This window comes from Rhopalosiphum padi, chromosome 2 (genome assembly GCF_020882245.1).
Source record: "Rhopalosiphum padi isolate XX-2018 chromosome 2, ASM2088224v1, whole genome shotgun sequence".
In the NCBI taxonomy this organism is placed as follows: domain Eukaryota; kingdom Metazoa; phylum Arthropoda; class Insecta; order Hemiptera; family Aphididae; genus Rhopalosiphum; species Rhopalosiphum padi.
In genome coordinates this window covers 10847930-10868607 of record NC_083598.1, presented here as the reverse complement: position 1 = coordinate 10868607, position 20678 = coordinate 10847930, and the positions used below count along the sequence as shown (strand labels likewise).

Sequence of the window (20678 nt, the reverse complement as noted above, 5' to 3'; positions counted from 1 at the left end):
AATACTCGTTTTGTTTGTCTTCGTGAAATCTCAAGTTCCATTATTGTTTAATATGGACATAAACATCGAAAAACAACAAAAAGGTGAAATCAGTGAAAAATCGTTCCGAACTTATTGAATTGATTTTACATATTATAAAGAAAGTTTCTGATTAGTTCCAAGACTTTTGAATGTATTCCCAAATGAAAATCACCAATTGTAAAGTTTCAGAAAAAAAATTAATGGTGCATAATAATAATAATACATTTTCAATCATGAAAGTAAGACACACATAAAAAAAAGAAAATTGTTTTGTAATTTTTTTTTTTGCCACACGAGTACACGACCGTTATGCATTAATATTACATATACAATGCGCCGTGTTATGAAGTCTAACCTAACATTTTTCATCAGTCTATACAGTTTATTTTATTTCATAAAATTCCATGATATTCTAGAACCTGATCAATTTTAAATTACAGGCGTTACAATAATTAACAACGTTATTTTTTTTATTACTATTATAATAATAATAAAAAAAAACAATAATATAATGCATGTTTTATATTATATACCATATAAATGTGTCCAATTCAGGCAATCAATTCATCCGTGAATTTAAAGTAAATAATAAAGATAGATTTTGATTTAAATTTAATAAGATATCACAGTGTCAAAGATGTAATTTGCTTAACAATAATATATAGTCGTTTAATAAATTTAGGTATCCTTTTTTCTGTTCAAAATATTATTTTCTATAAATATTATGAAAATAATTTACCTAGATATAAATATATTTTAAATAATTTATAACATAGTTTATTTATTCATATATACTTAATTTACTAATCTGGTAATTTTATATCTTAGTACCGCATATCTTAAACAATTTCCTCGTACGATTTTAATTTTTGTGTACTCGAAGAGGTTATCTTATAGTAGAGTAGCATTTAAATACATTATGATTATTAATAATCTTCTTAAGTGTTTTGTTGTTTATTTTTACAGTACTTGTTCAGTTCACACTAATTAATTCCGTGTTGTATTCATATGGGTTTAAACCATATGGTGGTTCACAATACGAAATCGGAGTTTACACTTCTTAATTAGTTTGTATATTTTAATAAGTATGTTAACAATAATATAATTATTTTAGAAACAATGTTAATCATTCAAAGTATTCTATTGTTGAATTATTAATACGTTTTGATATTCAATATTGATATCACACGTGTATGCATTGAAATAATGACATCGATTAATATTATTAGAGTAAATTAATCAATTTAATCGATCAAAAGAGTTGATAAATTATTGGTCGATTTGATACGAATTAAAAATAAAATGGCGTTTACGATTTTGACAAAATATTAAATAATATTAACCGCTTTTATCGACTAGCTCGCATATTTTACCACACGGTTGCGGTCGACGACGTCGGTCGGACATTTACGGAAGCCGACAGAGTACTATTATATCATCGCGGTGCAGCGCTGATTACCAAAACTCGCGGAAAATTCGGTGATACGTAAGTTATATATTCGGTATAAGGGTCGTCTCCTCAGGACGGCAAACAATAGTTTAATATACGTGACCACGACTTAATCATCAAGAGAGCTCGTGATATGATGTACGTACGCCAAAAGACGACGAGGTAGGTTGACGAGCCGTGGGCGATCGAGGGGTCCGTCGTCCGCCGACAAACGACTATAAGGAGACCCGTCGAGCGATAAACATTTCAATTTTGGGAACATCGTGAACATCGTTCTGCCGACTCTGCTGATACTAACCGATTCGCCGCCCGCCGTCGTGTTATTATTACAACAATCAACCCGTTCCGATGTCTGACGACTGCGGCAGCGTTTGAATAATAATACCGCCGACCACCTTCGAAATGCCCAAATGACAATGATTATAATCGTGTCAGACACAGCGCGCAGCGTCCGGCAACATAAAGAATCCATATAATATATTGTTAACCGTTTTTCATCTCAATTATTATGAGTGGTCGAATAATATGACGGAAAATTATGTCGCGGTGCGCAAAACCGACCTAACGACCCATTACGATTGAAATAAATCATCTGTCGCGTAATAGTGTACTTGCTACAGAACACGATTTGTGATTATTATTATTATTATTATTATTATTACTGCACAGATGAGCTCCCATTATTTGTTTTTATCGTATACTATATTAATGATTTATAAAAAAAAAATGATTTAAGCCCAACAATACGTCTTAAAATTAGCATTTTAATCGTGTCGTACGATCGGTAAAAGAAGGAAACGATTAATTTATAAATCTCTGGTTCTGGGTAATTTTGAATCTTTCAAGCGACTGAATATCGTATCCGTTAATAAAGTGTTAATGTCAATACATAGGTACGCGTTAATAAGTTATGTCCGCTGTATAACTGTTATACAATGTACAGTATTTTGACATAAAAAAATATATATTATGAATAATATCAGTTGAGAATTACAAATATATATTTTGTTAAAAAATTCTCAGACCGTTATACAAATAAAAAATGTTTAAGAAAATATATATTTTGTATGGTGCTATTAATTGAGTCCATATATTATATTATTATATAAGAACGATATGAATGCTATTTACGTGATACGTCACGTATTTGTTTCCTAGTTTGTGACTATTGTAGGCCATATTATATTATACAAATTGTTTATATTTTAAAGAAATTTAAGTAAATATATTTTTTTAAATTTTGAATCAAATAATGTATTATTCGTAACTACATTATTGGATTATTTTCCAGCGAATAAAGTCATAGTAATCACAGACTATGTTATTTTAAATATACGATTAACATATTTTGCACGCGATTATGAAATATTCTGTAAATTATCATAATCACAAATTAATACAACTATGATTTAGGCCCTTAAATAGTACTCAAAACTTTATCGAATTTGTAGATTTTCAAAAGGGAATTACGCTCTGAATAAATAATCAGTCATTAAAATCGTCACGCTATAATGTTTTTTAAAAGGTTTCACGTATGTCACTAGTATAATTTAATAGTCGTATATGATTATTATAGGTATTCCGTATTCATCGTAATGTTTTGAAAACCCGTGAGTTTTCCATAATCGTACTGGATAAACATAATCGTATTAGTTTTCACTGGAAAACGGTACGATAAATCGATAACAATATTATTATTTATTAAACGGGAAAAAAATACGATACTGTCTAATAAACGGATACTTTACGAAATCATACAACTGCATAGTAAAATTGCATTCATAATTTATAGTTTTATAATGTTTGAACACAACGACAAATTTTAAATAAATAAATGAAGATATAAACGTTTGAATAATACATTAATAATGGCCATCGTCAATAATACATACTATTATTATTGTCATATAATACCATATTATACGAGTGTGCGTGTTCTCTCTACACACGGATATACAGGTACCACAATATCAATGGTAATAATAATAATAATAATAATATTACAATATTGCGGGCGACCGATTCATTCGCACGACTCCCATTTCTTGCACTAGTCGTGCGGCATGCAGCAGTATTGCTCGCCGGTTGACCGTGTGGTATAAAAACCGTGGTATAGTAAATAGTTCGTCCCCGGACACTTGCGACCGCGTGTTATTCCGACATCGGTTCCGCGGGCCCGTGTCGCCATGTATAGGCGACCCTTGTACGCGGGGATTATCGGACATCGGGGGGGGGTGCACATTTGTGCAAAACATAAACTGCACGGCGCGCGGTTAATTCGGACGATAATCCATAAATACTCATTAACCCGTTGAAACACCTTGCGTGAGCTCCGCTCCGACCCGCTCGCCCCCTCCCACCCGTTTTCTACACCCCCGCCACGCCGCTGCCCGGTCATCCCTATACATTATTATTATTATTATTATTATTATCATCCCACCGGAAACACACATACACACGCATATATATATATATATATATATATATATATACATATGCACTCACTCACACGCACACACACACACACACACGCACATTCTCACAAGGAGATACACACGTATATTATGATGCCGTTTACACGTGTAGTGCAGTTACACGTAGTATTATAGTACGGCCGTACAGGGAACTCGATAATTTGACTCGTGAAAAACACTCACACAACCACATGCACTAGCGTAAACACTCACGTGTATATATATTGTACACATACGCACACACATTAAATATATCCGACGACGATTTATCACCGTTACATTATCTGCGATGGCGGCGGCGCGGTCACGGGGATGGTTGGACACGAGGTGGAAACGTCCGTGCGTTATAATTCCGTTTGGCAAAACACATTGGAAACACGGTTTACTATACCAAGAACGAAACGTTTGTTAACTGCCGAACCGAAACCGCAGCCTCGCGCGCCCGTCAAACGGGTACTCAGAAATATATTATTATTTTGCGCTCGTGATGTTAACGCACACGGCAGACGCAGTGCCGTCAAAACGAATATATTATTATATACACCGACGTATAATATGTATATGTGATATTATACAAATGTCATAAACGCGTATACGGTAAAATGATGTGCTCCGGCTGCAGTATCTATACGTCAGACGAATAATCATAGTAATAATATTATCTTCGGTATATCCGAATCGAACCGGATATAATATTATTATTATGCGTTTGGATTTTTCGGATATCGAGCGGCTTTATCGCTCGCTTCGCGGATCTACTCGATAATCGACATAAAATATAACCTACACGTCAGTGTATCATTGGGGCTTTGTACATGATGATTAAATACGAGTGAGTTAATGTTTATTTATATACTTTTGATATGAGTTATTAGAATTGGAAACTAAAATCACCACAAAGCAAATTATACTGATCGAAGCACAAAATGATTCCTACTAAAATAATATGTCGACACATAATATAAATTTAATAATTTGTGATATATTAATGAGGTATAATAGCGTACTGCCGAACGTCCTGACTTCAATAAATAACATTAAGTACTGTTGCATGATGAGTTACTAATGATTCGCAAAAAAATAAAAATATATGAATCGATATAATATGAAATATATCAGTCAGATACGAGTACTAGTACCGAAAGTAATAACTAATAAGACATCAAAATGATTAACCAATAAATATATATATATATATATATATAATTTTATATAATACAAATATATATAATTATAATTATATTATATTATATAATAATTTTCACTGCTTAAATTAATATCATGAATTCTCATGAATTTTAACGTTGGTGAGTATACAAATTTTAAATTTACAATAGGTATCAAAATCTAATGTTCCTACGATGCCCTCTTTACTCGAACCATTCACACTGATAAATGTTTATAATATATTTCATAACGTTCATAACTCGTTTATTTATTCTGTACCTACATAAAGATTGAATATATGGCCTAAAAAAAATACAATAGATTTATGCTACTATAGAGGTAACGATAGATAATACGAAGTGTACATTTTTTACTCAATTCTGTGTGAATGTTATATTTTATAAAATTATCATTTGTTTTATTTCTTAAGAATAATATCTATACGAGTAAAATGAATAATTTTAATTTCCAATATATTTAAATTATTTATTTATATTTTTAATTAACTATATGTACCTAACTTATAATAATTGTATTGGTAATAATTATAAAGATAATCAGTATTTTGATAATTTATTATTGCATAATTTTATTATTAAACGTGTTCGTGAATAAATTGGTACTTCGAAAAAATATGTCATAGAGAATTTTATTTTTACTGAAGAAGTAATAAAAAAATAAAATATAAAACAATAGTAAATAAAAAAACTATTAATCAATAATTTGTTTTACTTTATAAAGTGTATGTATGCAAAAATGTGTTCAATTGATTGAAAACTAAATTCAATTCATTTTCCTATTTAGTCAGGCATTTATTATGATCATACATTACACATTTTAAAGTAATCATTCGTTTAAAATAAAAAAGTTGAACATACATTTAGGTCTATAATGAAATCATTATAATGGTTTATTACAAATGTTATGAAATATTTTAAATAATTTAAAATATGTCAAGAGCATAAAATAGTTGAGAGTGGATTACATATTCCATCTAATGAAGTTTTCATTTTATAAAAATGCTGTAATACAATGAGTACATCGTGCTAATTTAAAACATTTAAAATTGTTTTTAAATTTACCATTATACACGTACAATGTACATACCATAGTGAGTACTACACTGATGTACCAAAACCAAATGATGTTTGTCTAGGTATAAGGATACAATGTATGTAAATATCCATTGTGTAGTGCTCACAAATATTATTTGTATCGATTCGAATTTAACAGGTTTGATTTAAAAGTGGAAGAAACGTTTTCATAAAAAGTGGAAGAAACGTTTTCATAAAATAAAATTCCTAGTTTATTCAATCTAACAGAATTTTATAATATCTACAAACTAATATAATAGTTATTCAAAAAGTATATATATATTTATATAATATTAATCGTATATAAATCATCATACAAATAGATAAGTAACTTCTTCTAATATGGGTATAAGTAGATATCTAATTTTAAATTGTGCAACGAAAATTAAAAATGCAAGATAGAGTCTGATAAGTCATAAGTATTTCATTATTTTATATAAATACTGTTTTGTTCTTTATAAACAATAACTTACTGACACTTGGCACGAGGTAATTATAAAACGAAATGATGTAAAATGACGATGGAAATAAGCGAGGAAAGAGAAACTGCATATATTATTGTACATTCATAATACTGTGTACTTACTTACACTAAACGCGTGTGTGATTCTGGTACACGACTAATGGCTTTCTCGTGTTTTGTTAAAGCTAATGTGATTTTAGTTCTCTATTTTTTGTATTCTAACAGATTTAAACAAATTTTCAGTTTAAGTTATGACATAACGTCTATATCATACATAAATATAGAAACATTCAGATATTATTCAGTTTCTATAACACTTAATACTATTATTTAACTTACTCATTTTTACTGCATTATTATTTTAGTAAGTTTGAACTTTTTTTTTTATTAAATTTCATTTAAAAAATAAATCTATAGTCATAACTTATGATTTGTTGTAAGACGAATATTTCACGTACTGTAATTTAAAATAATAATAGTGTAAAAATACACTAAGTGAACAGCTAGTAATATAAATATACTATAATATGGGGTAATTATTATACAAAAGAATATTTAAATTCTTTTATTGTAAGTTATAATTTTTATGTAATTTTATATACTTATATTCTAAATTGTTGAAGTATATAGCTTAATTAGTATTTTTTAATTTTAGGGCAAAATGTTAGCTTCTTTGTGATAACTATGTTTTTCGTTTACTCAGATCCGCGATTATTTTATTTTCAGATCCTCGATTTCACAATCCGTTAAAATGTGATAATTCATATTATAGTATCACACAATTAAAACCTAATTTATTATATTGTTACAAAGTAGTAATTGTAGAAGATCTTAAAATTAACAAAAAAGTAATTGATTAAAATTAAATTTTCTTTAAAATAAAATATTTATTATAGCATATACGTAGTTTAAATACACGTAATAATAGTTTGAAAAATTACATTGAATACAAAAAAAATCATAAAATTAAACAAATTTAATCACACAAGATGAAAGATTAAAAAATTTATAACTTGACTACAACCCATATAGTGTAACCAACGTTGTCAACAAGTTTTGAATATATTATGTAGCAATGACTATAAATTAACCGTATTTCTTTAGACTGCCATATTGAACGATGTATACATTTTGTCGCATTAGAATTATCCTCATATAATGTTACTAAACATTATAATTAATCAATGTGAAAAATACTTACTATTTAAAAATATTATTTTTCAAGAAATAGCTGGTAGGCTATGTAAAACTAAATAATTGATCAACTCAATATTGTACATATAAGTATAATTATTTGTATACCTAATTTAGAAATATTTGTCAAAGTTTAAGATTGAGGACATATCGTCATTAATAACTATAAGTTAACTTTGATCTATCAGAGAAAAATGATTTTAATCATGCAAATCGAGTTTAGTACTGATATTATTATAGGTATTAAAATATTTAATCAAAATGTAATATCATGCATTAAAATTATAAACTAAAACTTATTTTATCCTTTTTTACGTATATATTATGTATAAAATTCTATATAGAAACTATAAGAAACTAAAGGGATTTATACTGAAATAAACTTATTGTAAACATAATAGCGTTGTGGACAACGAATCAGTATGTATTTTTTGTATTATACCTACATACTAGTATTATTATATTATGCTCTTTACAATATTCTAGTAAATTAATGACATTGACTTAGGTAAATGGAAGCATACAAAGAAATTGGGTCAAACTAGCTTAACTGAAGTTTTAGTGACTGCACTCTATCTGTATTTTGTTCAATGCTGAAAACCATTTTTGAAGAACAAAATATTAATAAATTAACAAATAAAATACACAAGCTAAAATGTGCCAATTTGATATTGCAAACTAACCAATGATTTTAGAATTTTTTTTAAAACAGTTTAGAAATGAAAATTGATGAAAAATTTAATTTTTTGTTGTACATAGGTGTTTGATACATGGTATTTGTTACAGCATTATTTATAATTTTCTCATTAAAACTCAATTTTTTTATTATAATTAGTTATTATAAATGTATATAATTTCTATTTTAATTTTAATCACTTAAAATAAAAAAAAAATTCTTAATAAAGGTAAGGTAAAATAAATCAATTTAAATATTGATTATAATAATCAAAAAAGGGGTTTTCCTCAAAAAATCGTAAAATTTCGACTTCGGTGACAGTCGTGCAAATGCATGCTAATGGCGTGCTAATGTTTGGTGAAAAAAATTTATTAAAAAATGAAATTGTTTATGTTTGTTGGGGACCGGGGTAACGTTACGCCAAACACCCTTCATGGTTTTTATAAATTACTTGTAAAAAAGGGTGGTGAAAATTCATGCTAATATAGCTTGTTAATTAGTGACCTAGATTTTTATTCAAGTTCATTGAAGGGGGCCAGTGTAATGTACGTCAAATTTTCCTTGTAATTTATTATAATTTAATGGCAAAATGGTCAAAATGTATAATGTAGATGAACTTTTGTAAACCTAATACAACTTATAACTACATGAAATGTCAACAAGTCAAAAAATGTCAAAACCAATGTGTAAGGGTGAAATATCAGTTACATATTTTATATATATTTTCACGATATGAATATATTATTAATTACATTTTAGTCGACCAGCTGTGAAAAATATAAATTTCTTCTGTTGGTAGTGAAGAAACTAAAAACTGTACAGTGTTGATCGGTTGAGAGTCTAATTGAAAAGTTCTTTATACTGTGTAGATTTTTGACGTGGAAATGTTCGTCGAATACTTATTAAACAATAAAAAAATATGTATATATATGTAGATCATGTTGCTCTAAACCAGTGTGCAAACATAATTGCTGAAACTCTCTTGAAGGTTATTCAACGTATTACGAATTGTAATTTTAAAACTAAGTTTTTGCGTAATTCTATGGTTCTAAATCCTGGCAAATATAAATTACAACACGGACTGAAATTCATATAATTCGATAGTTATGTATCTGTCTATTTAAAATAGATGGTGAATATAATATCTAAAATACGAGAAACCCATTTGTAAAATTTGTGCATAAAATGTGTGTTGTGCGGTGTAAAATAATAATTTATAACAATTTAAGTTGCAAATGTCATTTGTGTTTTATGTTACAAAAATATATTAAGACGCTATGAAAATACATATAGGTACATCCAAAAACAATATGTCTTATTTAAACACAAAAATATGTCAAATTATCCACGTTTCTGATGGTTCTTTAATATATTATTAAAATATGGATGGATATTAATTTGTATTTTAATTATACTATCATCTACAGGTTTTTAAATACATGTACTTCTACGTACATTTTTACTTATATTTAATTAATTAATTTTCTTGTTTTGTCAATGTTCGAGTATACAGTATACACCCTTTGTTAATTATACTAGAATATGATTTTACTGACCTTTAATCAATTATTTCGATAACAGAGGCTTATACTGATTGAAATACTTCCATTAGATAGAACCGTAAAAGCCATTATTCAATAATTAGAATTATTATTATAAGCATCATTTAAAGGTTTGGCCAACAGTTACGTTTGAAAGGATACTACGGGACATAATAGTCATATTTAGTAATGCATTGAAAATATATTTCACTCTAGTTTCTATTCTCTAATTATGACATAGACATGTAGAGTATAACCACACTATAATATAATATAATATGTATAAATATATATTTGTTCTTGTAGAATATTATAATAGTTTTAACATTTCTAATAATCCGATAAAATTATTTAAAATTTTTTCTATTAGTCAAATTATAATCAACAAGTTAGTACTAAAATTTGTTTTTCTAATTATCAATGTATTTACGTAATAAAATCATTTTTGCTAACAATTAGTCAATTTTATTTTATCGAACAATTTTTTATTCTACTCATTGATATTTCTAAGTCAACAAATTATTTTATTTTCCATACATATATATGAACGAATGGTTTTATTTAAACGAGGATTTAAAGTTTAATGGTCGTAGTAAATTTATGTAAAGTTTTCACTAAAAAAACACAATAACACCTACGGGATCGTTTAACTTATTTTTGCTGCTAAATATCTATATAGATTATTAAAATATCAATAAATCAGTATTCTATAAATTGGAACATAGATATTTTTCTTAGAAATAATTAGTCGTAACTTACTGTTCCAATAATTATAATATGTAGTTTGTTGGGAATACTATTTATTTATATATTAACCATTGTTGTTACACTGATTTACATACTGAGAAATAAAATATTTATAAATGTAATAAAACTTATTATATTTTATCTAATTATTGTATTATTTTAAAATTATTAAAAACAACTGATAAAAATTAAAATATAATTTACATAAAATAAGTTTTTACCGTATTACAATGATATTATAATACTCTCACATTAAACATTTAGTTATTATATTGAAATAATATACATTTAAACATTATATTATCGATTATAACATAGTGTAACCACTAACATTATTTATCCTTTGAATAAGCTGTTGAACTATCTTATTTTCGGTTTATTAGATTTAAACATAAGCCTTCGGTGACATTCATCCAGATGCGAATTAAAGAGAAGTAAAGACCTTACGGATCGCATTTCATGCCACAAAAATGGTATTTTATACTACTTTATTTGATTCTCTTTTATTTTTTCATATTTTCCTTATACTTTTTTATGTCAGTACCTTTCGTGATACTTGAGCCAACAATAAAAACTATGGCTCCTTTTACTTGTTAAAAACTAAACTAAAAACCAGCAGTTAAAGCTGTTGCTATCGTGTCGAATGAAAAGCGAACAAAACAAAAGCACAAAGAACGAAAATCAATTGTAAATAAGATTCAAATACTTTGTAATTTCCCAAATTGCTGACGACACAAGGCAGCGAGACATCCCTTCCCACGGGTATCGTAACGTTTGGAATGGGCTCGGCGAACTCGGGTTCCAACACCGATAAAACTGTAACATAAAAAAATATAAAAAAAATTATTTATTTATTTGTACACATACGTAATGCGGTAGTAATTTATTTGCGCAACAATTGTAAATAAGTAAATGATCATAAATAACAAAAAAATGCAACAGCCAGATGTTTTTTTTATATCCATCAATTTTTAATAAAATATCTTCTCTATGGTTTCCAAATCGATTTTTAGTAGATAGAATACATGTTCAAGTATTTTACTTTAGTGATCCAAAGTAATGTTATTGAGTTTTTTCAACTGGATCTATTTAATGATAAATTAAATTAAATCAGTTCATAACTCGAGTATATTTTATTGTTTTAATAATTTTAATGTAAATTTTCATGTCAGATTATGTCAATGTTGGTTAAATATTTTCCATAATATTTGTACAAATTAATTTTCTTACTTTGTATGTGTACATAATTATCTTAATATATCCGTTATAAATAATCTTAACTACGTTTTATAATTATTAACAGATAAAAAAAAAAAATGATTCATTATATCATGAACAATAAATGGATATTATTACACATTTATACTCTTCATTAAATCGGTCACAAATGTTATTACATTTTAATTACTAAACACCAATATATTTTCGCACTCACATTGAATCATTATTAATGATTTATTTTATATTTAATTTAAAAACTATAAAATAAAATTAGACAATTCCTATGCAATTCAATTACATTGAAAATCTAATAACACAAATACCTATTTAAAAAACGTAAATTCTGTTTTACTAAAGTATAAAACAATTATTTTCAAATATTTATTCCTGGCAAAATATACAAATTATAGAACAGTTTTCTATTCATTATACTAATACAAAGATATAAATTTAAACATGTGTCCGTTTACAGACAATTTGTATCCAATTTATGACGATAAATATACAATACAATTCTTATTTGCATTAAAAAAATATACAGTCACTAACTAAAAATTCTGCGTATAGAATAATAAAATAAAAGAGTTTTTGTTAAATTTCGTGTAACATGAATTATGTCGGAACTATGTTAATCACAACAGATTATAAATTTTATTAGATATGTATTATCAAATAAAATTTAAAACGAATACACACACAATAACACTATTGCGCACGACTCTGTAGACAGTACGCGTATACTTGCATATCTCAATGTTATAATATTATGCACGATATCACGTTATAACTTAATTGCCAAGTATGCGGGTTGTAGATGCACTCACTATCATTTAATTCTAGACACGCACAGTGCTTTTAAACGCTGCGCACCAGATAAATATTCCAAATTACCGTTCACTCCACCAAGTCTCCTATAAATTACGTCGACGAATCAACAAACAAACGGATGAACAACGGACAAAAACTGCTTTGAAACTCAAATACCTGACGGACCAGCTGGTAAATAATATTACGTCGAGCCAAAAGAAGAAATGAATTAGGCACAATGAGTACTTAATTATTATAGTATCTTTTACTGAATTATTTTGTATAGTAAAATGTATGACTCCAATAAGTGTACATAAACCGTGACTTGAATATATGCGGAAATATTTTGTGTGCTACACAGTTTTAAATACGACTGATATAGTGATCTATTAGTTAACAAAAGATTATATTGATTTTGTATTGTAAGTTCAAACTTAAATAGTTTGACTTAATACCAAATTTATCTTATTGAATATTAAGAATAATAATATATATGTCAAACATTTGACTCTAGACATTTTAATATTCTATAAAATCACAAATAAAATATTAAGTTGAAACCTATGGACTTTTTACCAATAAAACTATCGTTTATAAATATTGAAATACAAAATGAAAAAACTCAACTTTAAAATGTAAAAATTTGTTCCATTGCTATCAGAAAATGTATTAGAAAACTCAATTCTTCAGTTTTGTTATTTAAACGAAAAATCTAAACTCGTTTTAATGTAACCTCGAAGGGGAAAATGTCACGAAGATCTATCTCCCCGCATTCAATGCGGGGAGATAGATCTGTACTTATATGCTGTTTCGTTAAACAGCGTGCGTTTTACTTTATTTGGATTTCTCAAGGGATGTTTCAAAGTTCAAAACACATTTACTTATATCAATGATGCCCGTTTTGAAACGTGTTCAGACACGTAAATCGGTGATGGATTTAAATAACCTCTCAAATTCACAGAATATGTGTAACGCGCTGAGCATTATTACAATATTCACCATGGTACACAGTAAAAACAACGAAGTGTTTATGTTTATCGGTGGTATTTGGTGTAAGGATATCAGTAGACGATTCAGTCGGTCTTCTGTAGTTCATACTGGGCTTAAAGCCACAACTGCCGACTACCGCCGTTGGTTCGTAGCTCTTTGGTTAATGTAGTTTTTATGGGACCCGTAAATAAGTTTCTATATGGCTATTATTCGGGACTGGCGGGACGATATGACTTCACCCGTTTTGCCGCCCACCTGTTTTTTGGCTACCGTCGTTCCACCGTGTTAGCAGGCCGAATTCCCTCCGCCGCTCAACACCACTGCAGTGAATCCGATGGATGTGTGCGGTGTACGGGAATGCGGAAAGTACAGCCACCGGCGGTGCAAAGGAGGTGTGGGAAGGGGAGAGATAGTGTGGGGCGGAGAGGAAGATGGGCGACGAGACCGGGGAAAATACAGATGGCGAACAGCGTTTGATGGGAGAGAAGGAGAAAAGTAGAAGGTGAGATGTAGATAAAGATAGAGAGAGAGACGGTTGATCAACGAAATGGCCGCTTGTAATGAGAATAAACGATCTGACGTATAAAAACCATCTGGTTCCACTGGATGTTCTTCTCTTGCCTTTACTTCCTTATTTCCTCAAAAACATCGTGCGGTAATAGCTCGCGTGGCAGAAGCCACGACGATAAACGTTGAGACGACCATAACTACGATCACGACTTTTTTACACCTTGAAATAAGTCTCGTTTCCATCAGTCACTTGTGACTACAAAGATACAGTCACACGCCCTTTACAGTCACAGTAAGTGGCTGATATCGCATTCTACCATCTCCCTGACAACTAAAAAAACTCGTTTCAATTAAAAATAATGTACGTTAATATTTCAATTTCATTTAAATATATAAAAATTATAGTACGACAAAAATAATTACTGCAAAAGTTAGAACTTTCCTGTAGTTGCATTTATGGTCTCCCACGAATCGTGTTATCGAGTTTTAAACTAATTAATTTCCTTGTGCAGTTTAAAGTATATTAAATTATATTCAAACTAAAGCAAATTGGTCTAATTTCAAAAAATATAATTTAGCACTTATTAATCGTGCAAAATATAATACATAGGTAGTATTTAAAATACATTACATCTGCATTCTGCACATACAGTATAACCTCTCTATAGTGGCCACCGTAGTGAAATTAAAATGTGTCCTTTATTAAGGGGAATTTTTAACAACAGTCCAGCTGTAACAGTATCGAATTCAAATGAAAACAGTTAATCGAGAAATTGATAATCCATTACATACTGTAGATGTAGAACATTCATTTTGATAATTTATGATTTATACCAATATTACAATATATTTTTTAGGCTAAAAATAGAAATATTTACCAAACTAGTAAGTGTATGAAATATAATTTAAAACATTTCATGCAAATAAAATTAGATAGAAATAGACGTAACTACTTACTAAGTAATAAAGTAAATGTTGAGTCTTTTCTCTTTAGTACAATATTGTACTTGAAAAACTCAATTGTGTATATTATTTATATCTCTTTATTTACCTTACAACTTGAATGTATAACTATCATGATTACAATACTTGATTCAAAACTCATTGACTAAATTAAATATTTATAATAACAATATTTTAGGTATTTATTAAATGCATAAAATCTAAACTGTACCTTATCTAATTTTCTAATTAACTACCTACACAACATAATTAATATTTTAACGGTTATTTTCTTGTGCCAAAAGTAAAACAAAATGTATTTTATTTTATTCTTTACATAGATAGATACTATACAGATGGATGAATAGCAATATATGCGTTTTTTAATATTTATAAACACTCTTAAAATATAAATATCATGTAAAAACTATATATGTCATACGTGATATTATTATCCACAAAAAAGTATAAACTACTTTAGTAGTTTCAAATAATAAAATGTACTGTTATGCTGTATTAAACGAACAAACATATTTAAAAATATTTAATTTTGCATCTTTTACTATTTAATGATTTTTTTTATACATATAAACGTAAGTACTTACTATAAGAACTATAAAAAAAAGCTCTAGTCATCTATAAAGCAGAGACTATAATAATTATTTTTAATTGAATTTTTAAAAAATCTCTAATTTTGGAGGCATATACTGCAACAGTTTAGTTATGTCCATACAACATTTTAAGTCTAGATCGCATACTTAAGTATATTTTTTCTACAATCAGTAAAATCATATAATGATATGATCATGATAGAGTGAAATAAAGGTCAAAGTGAATTCCAAAGTTTAGTTTTGATTTTGTTTTTTGAGTAAGAATTAAGATGTTATTTGAAATAATATAATAAAAATCAGCGTCTTATTTTAAAATGTTCGAAACATACATTTAATTATTCTGGTTTATTACTTATACTTTGCGTATGCGTATACCATATTTTCAGCTGGACGAAATAGGTTGAAGTTGAAATTAGGTAGATATACCACGAAAAACAGTCTTGTTTTAATAAAGAAAAATTTGTAATATTATTTTTAAAACTACTGTCTTTAAAAATTGTAAAAATATTATCACTGTTATAATAGTTTATTACATTAAAAGAAATAATAATATTTTATGTTTTTATAAAAGCTTTTACAAAAGTCGTCAGATATAAATTATAATTAAATTTATAGCATATGTAGGTAAGTGTATGTTATTGGCAATATCAATAATAAATTATCATACACATTATGTTTCTTTGTTAAATTTAATTACTGATAATGTGACAACGAATAATATATTCCAATTAGTTGGTAATACGTAAATAACGTAGTTAAGCATATATAAGTCAATAACACATGAGTTATTACGAGATAACAATGAAATATATTTACGAGAACATTAAAACTATAATTTTGTTTGCGAGATTGAACATAAAAATAAACTAGACCATGGGTACATACGAGAAACATAAAACATTAAAAGCAATATTTTGTTCAAGATTTCGGTACAATAAATTTTATTATTCAACAATTTATACATTCGAAGCACATATTTTAAACAATGGTGTTTGTTCAATAAAACGTCGATCCAATATTCAGCACCAATGAAATGTATTCCTTACCTGGACACAAAAATGTTTGAATAATTTTAATCTTATACAGAGAGGGTAAATATCAATAAATCTATAAATTATATCTGGCAAACCCCTAAAAATACCATAAGACTTAATTTGAATAAAAAAAAAAAATAATAACGACTATTTTTTTTTTGTATTTTAACAAATTAATTGAATGAAAAAAATCGTATTGTTATGAACTGTATACAAAGTAGACCCGCATGAACATTTAGTATTTAAAGTATCTTTTTTTTAAACTATTTTAACGGTATATTAATATATTAATATATTATATTAAACAATTGTGTTAAATATAGATATAGTAACTAAACTAATCAGTATATTATAAGACCATCATTTTTTTCATCGCATATGTATAGTTTTAAATTATTTTATTTACACTCGTTATAATGTTCATAAAAATTAGAACAATTCATAAATATATAATGTATAAATATATAATCCAATTAAACATTTAATAAAAGCTTGTAAAATAACTTTTACGAATACGAAAAAAAATATACTTTTTATGATTTCCTCAGTTGTATGTAAAATGCATTTCTTTGTTAAAGGTAGCTTTTTTGCTTATTACAGTAATACTTTTTTAATTTACAGGAATTATAGAAAAAGAGAAATTTTAGAAAAATTAAAACAAATAATTTAATAGAAGTATATGAAATGAAAAAATGTTGTTTTATAATTAATTTAAAAAAAAAAAAATATTGAATTCAAGTATTTATTAGAATTAAAACAATGATGTAAAAATGAATTAAAATATCAAACTAATATTAATACAGTTTTATTTCACATATTGATGCATACTAAAAAATAGGTAATATTATCTGCACGACTGCACCTATATAGTTTTAAATAAAATATTTATCAAAATGTATAATAATTTTACTACAAATTTCGTTAGAATTTTCTCTCTCTCAAAAAAAAATATACATCAATATCAATAATGGCATTAACTACATATTCTGATTACTTTATTATTAATATTTTGTACCTAAGTAGTATTCTTGATGTTATGTTTACTTCCAAATATATATAAATAAATATTTTAATTTTTAAGGAGTATTTTTACTTTTTTATATTCTAAAAATGAAAATAATTTCAAACATAACTTTAAAATAATATAGATCGATACTCTTGGAGTATGCATTATTAATTTATTAAAGTAAACTTACTACCCTCCACATTTTCAGACTCAACTATGATTAGAATGCCCTTGAGTATAAATCAAACTGTTTGAAGTTTACAATATCTATAATTTTAAATGAATGTTCCACTAGAATGCCTTAATGGATACTAATTTTCTGCAGAAGGGTAAGCCTTTCTTAGAAATAATTTCTTTTAACATTCTATTAACAACTAAACAATTGATCTTCAATTTGAAAAATTGCAATAGACATGTGTCAGACACAGCTTTTAAAAATTATCAAAATATTAAAACGATTCTATATATTATATATTAAATATTATATAAAACCGAATATAGGTATTATTAGAAACAATATAATCTTAGTAAATATTTATTTTATAATTCTATAGAATAAACTTGTAGTCTAATTTTATAGCATTATTAGAACTGGAGACATTTCCATGTGGGTGCCTTCATTACTTGTAAATTAGTTTTCTAGTGACTAGTATCAAGGAAGAATTTTTGGGGGATGAGGGAGGAGTAAGCTTTCCTTAAAAATAATGTTTATATTATTAAAATAGTCGATAAAAATATTGATAATAAACAAAAATATATCAATAAACAATAATTTCCTATTTTAATAACTCCATCCATATCAAATATTGAAAAACTTAACTCCCCTCCTACTACCAAAATAAAAAAAGTTATTTAGGTACGCCTTTGCTTACTGTGTCATAATAATATAATGAATACAGAGATTAAAAGTGAAAAATAATTATAATAACAATAGAAATAAAAGTCATAGGGATATGTTATAAAATATTCAAACACTGCCATTTTAATATTTTTGTATTTCATATTAAATATTAAGTATAATATTATGCTTGTAGTATCTGTCTATCACATTGACAAATATTGATGGAAAATGTCCATAGTTGAAATTGTTATAAATATTACTTTAAGATATTGTTATATTCATACTAATAAATAAATTAGTTTAATTCTTAACTTATATATAGATATAATATTTAAACTAACTACAGTACTCCACTTATGCTAAATCCTAAAAATATGTAAAATAGTCTTCAACGACAACATTATAAGTGATTCATAACATAAACATAATCGTTCCGTATTAAAGTAAAATTCGTAATATTATTAAATATTTACTATACCTATGATAACAAAATTACAGTGCTATATTAAATATATTCACACACTGTATATGATACTAACAAACATAACAAAAACATTTTATTTTAGATGCAGGCAAGTTCTTCATTTAACATTTATCATACTTATCGATTTAGCATTATATAAAACTGGAAATAAGTTGATAAATAATTATAATAAATATATTATACATTGAGATATTATCTAAATATGCTGATGAAAAATTTATATTTTCAGGCATAACTATAAATATAAATAAACAAATCGTAAAAGTAAAGAAAATTAAAATGAAAGTTACAATTATTTATATAATCCATTAAATGTATTAACGTAATGTAATAACAATTATTATTATTGTATAATAAATGTTGTATATTTATTATTTGGTTTTTGTATTTGATATTAATGGACAAAACCTCCCAAGATAAAAGATTAAAAAAATAAGTATTTTCATTTTTTTACTGTTTTAAAATGTGCGGATCGCACCAAATTTGTAAATGAACCACGTAGTAAGCGCCACCAAGTTATATTATAATGATAAAAACACAAAACGCATCCTGCAGCTAAGAAACGTGATTTTAAATATAGTTTATTTTTACTTAATGATATCATATTTTGATTGTATTGTTATTATATATTATTTTAAAATTTTTATAACTATCTGTAAAATAAAAATATAATTATATAGTAGAAACCTACCGACATCTTTTCTAAAAAATTTCTAATTTTATAAATGCGCTTTTAGAGTACATATGTGTTGATTAGGCATAATGTATAGGTACCTATGTGAAAAGGAATGTTATCACTGATTATTATGATGCACACTGCAAATGATCATGTATTGACATTAACCATATACCATATAATTAATTAATAGATATCAATGATAATATTACAGTTATTTGTACTTTAAAACATTTGCATTAGTGAGAATACAGAATACGTATTATTAAATAATAACAGGGACATTTCCATTTCAAGCAATTTTAGTTAAATTATATTTTATTTTATTTTCACGTTGAACAAATATTATGTGCAAGAATTTCAATTTGATCGAATATATAACTGCAACAGTGTTTATTTTAACTTGTAATATTTCAACGTATGAATAACAAAAAATTATTTTCGTCCATTTGACGACTAACATGAATAACTACAATAGCTTTCCTGAGTCAATTTTTGTGATTTCTTTTTTATAATTAATATAACCTTAAAAACTGACATATATTATTATATTTTTAATAACGAGTTTCCGGGTTTATATAAAAAAAATACGACTATGCACTTACACATACAAATATTTCCAAAAATAAATATTTTTCGATTATTTTCAATGAATTATTTTGTAAAATATTTATATTTCTTGTTATTATTATTATTATCATCGCCATATTATAATGTATACGCTTACAA

General features: G+C 26.7%; 1 protein-coding gene across 1 annotated transcript in view; it reads right to left on the bottom strand.

The window, feature by feature from the left end:
- The window catches only part of LOC132920054 (lachesin-like), a 118130-nt gene that overhangs the window by 81680 nt on the left and 15772 nt on the right, over positions 1–20678 (bottom strand). The window contains exon 2 of the mRNA XM_060982099.1: positions 11534–11643. Within this exon, the coding sequence (XP_060838082.1) occupies positions 11534–11643 (110 nt within the window). The remainder of the gene's footprint in view (positions 1–11533; positions 11644–20678) is intronic.